The sequence below is a fragment of the Liolophura sinensis genome, chromosome 8, assembly GCF_032854445.1.
Source record: "Liolophura sinensis isolate JHLJ2023 chromosome 8, CUHK_Ljap_v2, whole genome shotgun sequence".
Classification (NCBI taxonomy): Eukaryota; Metazoa; Mollusca; class Polyplacophora; order Chitonida; family Chitonidae; genus Liolophura; species Liolophura sinensis.
This window is the reverse complement of record NC_088302.1, coordinates 54,921,238-54,931,863: the sequence shown is the minus strand read 5'-3', so window position 1 is coordinate 54,931,863 and position 10,626 is coordinate 54,921,238. Positions and strand designations below refer to the sequence as shown.

The following is a 10,626-nucleotide window of genomic DNA, read 5'->3' as shown; positions in this document are numbered from 1 at the left end:
AGTGTGCTGACAGCTCAGTTGCGGGGGAACCTCGGAGCCAGTGAGGGCACTTCAAGTGTGCAAACAGCTCAGTGGCGGGGGAATCTGGGAGCCAGCGAGGGCACTCCAAGTGTGCTGACAGCTCAGGGGAACCTGGGAGCCAGCGGACAGCTCAGGCATGGTGCAGCCAGGGCACTCTAAGTATGCTGACAGCTCAGTGGCAGGGGAACCTGGGAACCAACGAGGGCACTCCAAGTGTGCTGACAGCTCAGACGCAGTGGAACATGGGAGGCAACTAGGGCCTTTCAAGTGTGCTGACAGCTTAGGGGCAGTGGCAGGGGAACCTGGGAACCAACGAGGGCACTCCAAGTGTGCGGACAGCTCAGGCGCAGTGGAACATGGGAGGCAACTAGGGCCTTTCAAGTGTGCTGACAGCTTAGGGGCAGTGGCAGGGGAACCTGGGAACCAACGAGGGCACTCCAAGTGTGCGGACAGCTCAGGCGCAGTGGAACATGGGAGGCAACTAGGGCCTTTCAAGTGTGCTGACAGCCCAGGGGCGGTGGCACCTGGGAGCTCATCATCATGTATGATGATCAATTCTTTGAATGGCTGTATACTCTTATCCCAATATCTGATGGTAAAACAGCAGGCATCTTTACAATAGTAGTAAAACTTTAACCAATAATATGCGCCTAGGCACTATAGAGACTAGCACATAGTTATTTCAAACTAAATGTTTCCACACGGATTTGAATAATAGAATGTATGAAGAATATTTATACCTGAAAAAACCATGCATCTGTATTCATTTTCCAAATAGTGTTCAACTTGCCTGGAAGTGAAATAAACAGAAATTATTACTTTTTTATCACCCTTATGCGCTGTCTAAAACTTTCCATGATACCAAATACAAAACATAAAAAGAATAGAGGTATGCATGCATATAAATAATTTTGTATTTTATTTGGTATCTGTACATCGAATTGAGCACTGAATTCACTTTCTGGAGTCCATGTTACTAACACACAAGCACATACAAACTGTTTATATCAGTACATTCAAATGTATAACATAATCTTATCCAAAGCAACAAAACAAACAAACTTCATATTTACTTTGATTTGCGTGTGCAGAATTTAAACTTTTTGAACTGTTAGAGTCAAGAAGAAAATACAATAAATGTATGTGTTTCATGGCATCTTATAAAAAGGATAAATCTTATAAAGGATTGTTGCTTGCCAATAGCTGTTAATGTCATCAACTGACATACTTTCACTTTCCATTAAATGAGCAACACAACTGGCATAAATTCTGGTAACATCTCTTGTCTAAACAGTCAGCTAGTGATGGCAATTTGATTTCGATTCCAAGGATCTGTATACCTTATTTTTTTTACAAATGCACTCCAAATTTGCATTTATCTGTAACGGAATATTAAGCATAACCAGGAATTTTGGTGCACAGCACAATTTTAGGAGTACATATTATAATATCACAGTGAAATCTTACAGTCACTATGAACACATACATGAACACCAATATCAATATCTAGAAATGACACTAAGCAAAACATATCATCAGATTCGATAAGCCTTATCAACAGAAAACTGACTTCATCATATCCATCAATAGCCTTATCAACAGATCACTGACTTCATCATATCCATCAATAGCCTTATTAACAGAACACTGACTTCATCATATCCATCAATAGCCTTATTAACAGAACACTGACTTCATCATATCCATCAAAAGCCTATGAACAGAATACTGACTTAATCATATCCATCAATAGCCTTATCAACAGATCACTGACTTCATCATATCCACCAAAAAAGGCCTTACCAACAGAACACTGACTTCATCATATCAATCAATAGCCTTATCAACAGAACACTGACTATTATATCCCTCAATAGCCTTATCAACAGAACACTGACTTCATCATATCCATCAATGGCCTTATCAACAGAACACTCATTTCATCACATCCATCAATAGCCTTATCAACAGAACACTGACTATTATATCCCTCAAAAGCCTTATCAAGACACACATACATGTAATCAGAGCTTATTAACCATCTCATTTTAATATCAAAAATCTACCAGGAACCTGTAACGACAGGTCTAGGTTAATTATGCTTACAGAAAAGGAGCCGATGGCAGCAAATTAGGTCAAATGATTAAGGTCGGCTTTGGGTTAGACATTATTTTGGTCATAAAACAACATACACATTAATTTAATTATATTCTCAGAAGTTCTGTATATCAGTTTCATTACTTGCCGGTGTACTGCCTGGGCTTTCTAACACCTAAACCACCTCATATATGTGCATAAATGTATAACTCAGTTATACAGATGACATCAAACTAATAAAAGATTACCTAAACTAAATGATTTTTCATTGAATATCACAGAAATGATAACAGTGGGGAGACTATTCTTTCTTTTTTCATTCATTTTACAGAATTTCATAAATAATTCCTGATATGAAAGTCATGTTAATTTGGCAATTCATCCTTACTCATCAATCTCCAGAACATATTTCCAAACAGATTAAACTTCAATTTAAGATAAATTTATTGGAAAGAAAATAACTTCTTCCCAGCATTACACTGTGCCTGTACTTCCACAAGCACATTTAGTAGTCACCAGGTTTGTCAAAAAAAGTTCACCAGGCACTAAAGGCTGCTATCCCCACCTATCCATCCTTGTCAACACGTTCATGTTCACCATACTAACAACAGGAGTAGTCCTAGAGCATGTGCACTCTCCTGAAGAAACCTAACCTATCTAAGCCTGTCATGCATGAAACAACGCCTGAGCACAACCAGTCTTCAGCTGTTGAAGTAGTAACGCACTATTGGTCCAGACACATCGTCTTCTTCATCTTCCTGCTTGTCACTTTCAAACAACACAACAAGGTCTGCATACTTCTGGTCAGGAGACGGCTTCAGCAGCTTCACCATCCTGTAACACAAACACAGGATACTGTAACACCTAAGGTAAACCTATTCTGAAGCTCAGGGGATGGCTTCAACCATCCTGTAACACAAAAACATGACACAGTAACACCCTAAGGTACACCTATTCTGAAGCTCAGGGGATGGCTTCAGCAGCTTCACCATCCTGTAACACAAACACAGTGTACAGTAACACCCTAACGTACACCTATTCTGAAGCTCAGGGGATACCTTTAGCACCTTCACCATCCTGTAACACAAACACAGGATACAGTAACACACTAAGATATACTTCTACTGAAGCTCAGGAGATGGTTTCAGCAGCTTCACCATCCTGTAACACAAAAACATGACACAGTAACACAAAAGATATACCTCTACTGAAGCTCAGGAGGCAGCTTCAGCAGCTTCACCATCCTGTAACACAAACACGGGATACAGTAACACACTAAGATATACCTCTACTGAACCTCAGGGGATGGCTTCAGCAGCTTCACCATCCTGTAACACAAACACGGGATACAATAACACACTAAGATATACCTCTACTGAACCTCAGGAGATGGCTTCAGCAGCTTCACCATCCTGTAACACAAACACAGTTTACAGTAACACCCTAAGGTACTCCTCTACTGAAGCTCAGGGGATGGCTTCAGCAGCTTCAACCATCCTGTAACACAAACACAGTGTACAGGAACACCCTAAGATATACCTCTACTAAAGCTCAGGAGATGGCTTCAGCAGCTTCAACCATCCTGTAACACAAACACAGTGTACAGGAACACCCAAAGGTACACCTCTACTTAAGCTCAGGGGATGGCTTCAGCAGCTGCACCATCCTGTAACACAAACACAGGATACTGTAACACACTAAGGTACACCTATTCTGAAGCTCAGAGGATGGCTTCAGTAGCTTCACCATCCTGTAACACAAACACAGTGTAGAGTAACACCCTAAGGTAACCTATTCTGAATCTCAGGGGATGGCTTCAGCAGCTTCACCATCCTGTAACACAAACACAGGATACAATAACACACTAAGATATTCCTCTACTGAAGATCAGGGGATGGCTTTAGCAGCTTCACCATCCTGTAACACACAGGAATCCCTCAGATTATCCACAAAATAGGAAAATCTTTTATCCACTCCATGTGAAGTCAGCTGATATTTTTGCTAAACACTTACGTTTGTCCGAGGCGCTTACTGTGACTGGGCATCTGTGGAATGTAGATCATTTTGACTCCCATCACGACCGATTTGGCTGGAAACCCATGGTGCTCCTGGAAACCATAAACAAATAAGAGAAAATGAAAATACACATGTCACCTGATTCATACAAATCGAAAAAGATGTCAAGCAGTACTCAGGTCCACATAACAGATACCCAAAGTCAAAGCTACAGGTATTCATGCCACCACACCTGTGTTTTACTGTGAGCTACACGTATCATTAGCCTGTCAGAGAATGGTTTCTCAAACATTTTATCTGAAGCTCAGAAGTCAATATCCTATGCCTTCAATCAATGCATAAGTTTCAATACAAAAAACGAAAACATGTCATTATGCAGGAAAACAGCTTTACACACAATCATGGAAGCCCACAAATAAAACCATTCACGATGAGGTCACCAAGGTACACAAACTCATGGAAGCTATCCACAAATGAAAACCCTTCACGATGAGGTCACCGAGCATGGTCAAGGTCTTAACAGTCACGGAAGTTATCCACAAATGAAAACCATTCAGGATGAGGTCACTGAGCGTGGTCTTGGAAATTACAAAAAAATAATCCCTGCAGTAAATGACATTAGATTATCCCACATCTGTGCATTTACAGAGGCAGGTCATTGTTATAAAATATTCCTCCTGGAACTCAAATGTACATATTCCCACTAGGAAAACAAACTAATCCAAAAATACTCTTCACTGATCAACAGAGCTCCCAGAATGAGGCATTTCAGTCATGAGGATATTCATCATGAAGCATGTAAGGTAGAAATAATCATGGAAATTATCCTGAAGTGACTATTTATGATGAAAGCATCCAACACGGTAACCTATACAATAATGGAAATGTATATATTAGGTATATACAATCAGAAATGATTACTATCAGTATCCATGAGTTGATCAACCTGAATGGTGAGTACGCAATCAGGTATACATGTACAATGACGGAAATTATCCCGAAACGATTGCTATCCATGAGGTGGTCAACCTCCATAATGAGGTACATCTACAATCATGGAAATTATCCAGAAATGATTGCTATCTATAAGGTGGTCTACCTGCATAATGAGGTACATCTACAATCATGGAAATTATCCAGAAATGATTGCTATCCATGAGGAGGTTTACCTGCATGATGAGGTACATCTACAATCACGGAAATTATCCAGAAATGATTGTTATCTATAAGGTGGTTTACCTGCATGATGAAGTACATCTACAATCATGGAAATTATCCAGAAATGATTGCTATCTATAAGGTGGTCTACCTGCATAATGAGGTACATCTACAATCACGGAAATTATCCAGAAATGATTGCTATCTATAAGGTGGTTTACGTGCATGATGAGGTACATCTACAATCACGGAAATTATCCAGAAATGATTGCTATCTATAAGGTGGTCTACCTGCATGATGAGGTACATCTACAATCACGGAAATTATCCAGAAATGATTGTTATCTATAAGGTGGCTTACCTGCATGATGAAGTACATCTACAATCATGGAAATTATCCAGAAATGATTGCTATCTATAAGGTGGTCTACCTGCATAATGAGGTACATCTACAATCACGGAAATTATCCAGAAATGATTGCTATCTATAAGGTGGTTTACCTGCATGATGAGGTACATCTACAATCACGGAAATTATCCAGAAATGATTGCTATCTATAAGGTGGTCTACCTGCATAATGAGGTACATCTACAATCATGGAAATTATCCAGAAATGATTGCTATCCATGAGGCGGTCTACCTGCATGATGAGGTACATCTACAATCACGGAAATTATCCAGAAATGATTGCTATCTATAAGGTAGTCTACCTGCATGATGAGGTACATCTACAATCATGGAAATTATCCAGAAATGATTGCTATCCATAAGGTGGTTTACCTGCATGATGAGGTACATCTACAATTACGGAAATTATCCAGAAATGATTGCTATCCATAAGGTGGTCTACCTGCATGATGAGGTACATCTACAATCATGGAAATTATCCAGAAATGATTGCTATCTATAAGGTGGTCTACCTGCATGATGAGGTACATCTACAATCATGGAAATTATCCAGAAATGATTGGTATCCATGAGGAGGTCTACCTGCATGATGAGGTACATCTACAATCACGGAAATTATCCAGAAATGATTGCTATCTATAAGGTGGTCTACCTGCATGATGAGGTACATCTACAATCACGGAAATTATCCAGAAATGATTGCTATCCATAAAGTGGTTTACCTGCATGATGAGGTACATCTACAATCACGGAAATTATCCAGAAATGATTGCTATCCATGAGGAGGTCTACCTGCATGATGAGGTACATCTACAATTACGGAAATTATCCAGAAATGACTGCTATCTATAAGGTGGTCTACCTGCATGATGAGGTACATCTACAATCATGAAAATTATCCAGAAATGATTGCTTTCCATAAGGTGGTTTACCTGCATGATGAGGTACATCTACAATTACGGAAATTATCCAGAAATGATTGCTATCCATAAGGTGGTTTACCTGCATGATGAGGTACATCTACAATCACGGAAATTATCCAGAAATGATTGCTATCTATAAGGTGGTCTATCTGCATGATGAGGTACATCTACAATCATGGAAATTATCCAGAAATGATTGCTATCCATAAGGTGGTTTACCTGCATGATGAGGTACATCTACAATCACGGAAATTATCCAGAAATGATTGCTATCCATAAGGTGGTTTACCTGCATGATGAGGTACATCTACAATCACGGAAATTATCCAAAAATGATTGCTATCCATAAGGTGGTTTACCTGCATGATGAGGTACATCTACAATCATGGAAATTATCCAGAAATGATTGCTATCCATGAGGAGGTCTACCTGCATAATGAGGTACATCTATAATTACGGAAATTATCCAGAAATGATTGCTATCTATAAGGTGGTCTACCTGCATGATGAGGTACATCTACAATCATGGAAATTATCCAGAAATGATTGCTATCTATAAGGTGGTCTACCTGCATGATGAGGTACATCTACAATCACGGAAATTATCCAGAAATGATTGCTATCTATAAGGTGGTCTACCTGCATAATGAGGTACATCTACAATCATGGAAATTATCCAGAAATGATTGCTATCCATGAGGCGGTCTACCTGCATGATGAGGTACATCTACAATCACGGAAATTATCCAGAAATGATTGCTATCCATAAGGTGGTTTACCTGCATGATGAGGTACATCTACAATCATGGAAATTATCCAGAAATGATTGCTATCCATAAGGTGGTCTACCTGCATGACGAGGTACATCTACAATCATGGAAATTATCCAGAATTGTTTACTATTCTACATTTTGCCCTCCAGTGGCCTTTTGCCTCTTTGTATACGATTTATTAAAAATAGCTTCAACATTTTTAGGTTATATCCCAGTGGTGCTGGTAGAAGCTTGGTGGGATGTTTACAGAGCTCTGTTGTTCACGCCCCTTCACTTGGATCCCATGCTAAACACAATAGTAATAATGTCTTGAGCCCCATCAGACAAGCAGCTATTCCATTTGGCATACACATGCTGACTTCAACAATATAAATGTGTGACATCCATGGGAAAGTTCAGTTAGACTGGCTTACTTCAGGCACTTCGTTTTCGCACTTGCATATAATTGGCTGCCATCATATAGGTACAAAAAAATCTAAGGTGTGGCATTAAAGAAGATCCCCAAGGACTTCATTTTCACACTAAATGTTCCCTGGACACAATATTTACGTTTTGTTAACCTGTAAACTGCAGTCTGAAAGTTGTTTTAGATCCTTGAAAAGCATGGGCATTATGATGACGGAGTTTCGCTGACGTACAGGCCACTGTAGATGAAGCAAAACGTGCTCCCGCTTGGTTTGTCTGCCATAAACTGGTTATGATTGCACCCGTGGAGAATTTGGCATGGTTTCACAATCCATAATCTATGAATTTTTACAGCCAAGTCAGGTGATACTGGTTGCAACACGAAAATTGTTCCATGCTGTCAGGCCAGCAGACTATGAGTTCTATTGACGAGCTAAAAGAAGTCTGTCACTCAACCGGCAAAAGTGACAATCAAGCTGATTTTTTTTATGTTTCATTTTTTTCATGTTTCATTTTTAAAAAAGTATCACTGACAAATATAAATAAGGCTTGAATTATATTGAATTGAAAACATGATTGGTAAGACATCTAAATGCAAATGTAAACTCCATCAAAGTATGGAATGCTGTGAAGTATCACGTACTCGCTATGCTCGGTGTGAACAGGAGCGCCGCCCTGTAGTCGCCTGGACATCGCAGTGCAAAGGCAAGCAGCTCCCTACAGATCGTGGCACAGCCAGCCTGCTGTTTCAAACAAGCAAGTACCTACACTTTCTGCATTTTGGGAGAGGAAATCCGCAATTCTTCTCTTTTTCATTTGGCTTTTTGGGGGGTATATAAACGTCGTCCTTCAGCCTTTTCTTTCAGCAGAGGCATGGTAGAATTAGCTAGTCTCATACACGTACGACTATGACTGCTCGAGTTCTCCGTAATCAAAGGGTGTTTACGATGAGACATCTGGTACATGTTTTCTAAATCTGTGGCCTTTTGGCCATTTATGTAACCTCACAGTATCCCACCTTGTATTCTGCTGTTGCAAGCCACATCTGGGTATGGAATAATCTCAAAATTAACGGTAAAAGTATTGTGATTGTTTCCTGCTGTCTGTGTTGTACACATAGAGAAGCCTCAGATGTCTGCAGGGAATGTACTGCTGTGGTGTAACAAGGTCAACAGTGGTTCGATCATAGTGGAGTAAATTTTCTGTTGTTTGATCACAAAATTCTACCCTTTTTCTTCCCTTTTCCATGTTTTAAATGATCGGAATGAATTTGGAATGAAGGACATTAAACAATCTATGTGTAGTTTGGAAGTTCTAATTGGGGTTCTACTTTAAACAAACATATACAATGTACTTACCTTGAAGTATGAGAGAAACTGTTTGAGCGTGAACTCTGGGTTTCCCTTCACAACCCATTTATCCCACAAAGTGTACTTCAAACCTTTTCTGAAAGCCAATCAAAGCATAAAGATATTACAAATAAAAAACAGACCCTGAACAAAACATGGAGATTGGAATTATCATGCTCATGGAGTTGATGAAAACATTTTTGCGATCTCCCAATTAAATTTAGTGTGGTAGTATAGTGGGCATGATGAGAAGCAGGAAAGCTTAAGGGAGGTGATGGTAGTTGTAACTGGTGGTTGTGAGGTGCTTGTAGGGATTTTAGGTTGATGGATATGTTAATTATTATTAACAGGACAATTTGTTTTTCAAGAAATACTGTAAAGAACCTAAAATGTCGTCCAAAAATATTGTGCACAAAAGTGCATTTTTACAGGCAAAAAAATGTCAAAAATATTTTTTTTGGTGCTAAAACCGAGACTTTTGTAGCAGAATATCATTAAACACCTTGAGATAATTAACAGGAGTATCAGAATCAGGGAAAATGAGCCAATTAGCCATGGGTGAAATTTTAGTTCATATATGGTGCCTCTCGCTCTTGTAGCTGACCTGGGCTCGAGGACCTTGGCAGGGGCTGGTTCTGACAACACCATAATGGGGAGGGCAAGATTGAAAAAGGTACTCTTGAACTCCTCCAAGGGGCACTGCTTAATGACTTTTATTAGCTCTATTGTTACCTGCAAATAAAACAAAACAAGAAAAGCAACATGAACTGTGAGCATGGTATGAAATATAACACAAATCAAATAAGGTAAGGCAAGATTTATTTGTCATGAAGCAAAATCTTTAAAATAAGAAATAGTCACTACAAATGTTTGTCCTGCCAAGGGAAACACGGCAGCATGTCCATTTAGTACCATTTATCCCACCAGGTCAAATGATGTCACAACAAAAATGTCCACTGTCATCCCTTAGTTAAGGATGTAGGTTAGTCACAGTCTTACCAAGCCAGCGACAGTAGCTGTTGTTGTTGCAATGGCAGGTATGATTCTTCCAGCTATCTTTTTAACCTTGAGTCTTTCTCCTTGGTCTATACTGTACATCTTGGCTCTGAGATTCTGTCAAAATAAGAATGATTGAGTGAATGAATGCTTGCAATTTTTCAGTCAACTGACGGCAAGGAGTCATTAGGTCTGTGTACATATACTGTGTTTTCTTGTGGCAGGGCGAGTCAATGCTGCCAAAGTGTTGCTGCCACTCAAGTATCACACCGAAGACACCAGACATGAGACCCACTCAGTCACATTATACTGACACCGGGCCAACCTTGATCTGAACTCTCAGTGCTGAGTGCCAAGTTAGTCAGCAACAAGTACCATTTGTAAAGTTTTTGGTACAGCCTGGGTTTGATCCTGGATCCCCAGTTTGGGGCAGACACTCTAACCAGTCAGCCACCAAAGCGGTCTGTCAAAATAAGATA

At 39.7% G+C, this 10,626-nt stretch overlaps 2 protein-coding genes across 2 annotated transcripts in view; one reads left to right on the top strand and one right to left on the bottom strand.

The window, feature by feature from the left end:
* The first annotated feature begins 157 nt into the window (after positions 1–157).
* Positions 158–643, top strand: LOC135473692 (uncharacterized). Its single transcript, XM_064753557.1, has one exon. The coding sequence runs from the start codon at positions 158–160 to the stop codon at positions 641–643; it is 486 nt and encodes a 161-aa protein (XP_064609627.1).
* A 563-nt stretch (positions 644–1,206) lies between these two features.
* The window catches only part of LOC135473167 (ubiquitin-like modifier-activating enzyme 6), a 49,664-nt gene continuing 40,244 nt past the window's right edge, over positions 1,207–10,626 (bottom strand). Inside the window, exons 31-35 of the mRNA XM_064753007.1 lie at positions 10,151–10,264; positions 9,756–9,883; positions 9,161–9,248; positions 4,132–4,226; positions 1,207–2,952 (exon numbers count right to left, since the gene is read on the bottom strand). Of these exons, the coding sequence (XP_064609077.1) occupies positions 2,820–2,952; positions 4,132–4,226; positions 9,161–9,248; positions 9,756–9,883; positions 10,151–10,264 (558 nt within the window). The 3' untranslated portion in view covers positions 1,207–2,819. The remainder of the gene's footprint in view (positions 2,953–4,131; positions 4,227–9,160; positions 9,249–9,755; positions 9,884–10,150; positions 10,265–10,626) is intronic.

Excerpts from the sequence above, each read along its gene's own strand:
- LOC135473692 (XM_064753557.1), top strand. The coding sequence starts at position 158 with ATGGTGCAGCCAGGGCACTCTAAGTATGCTGACAGCTCAGTGGCAGGG.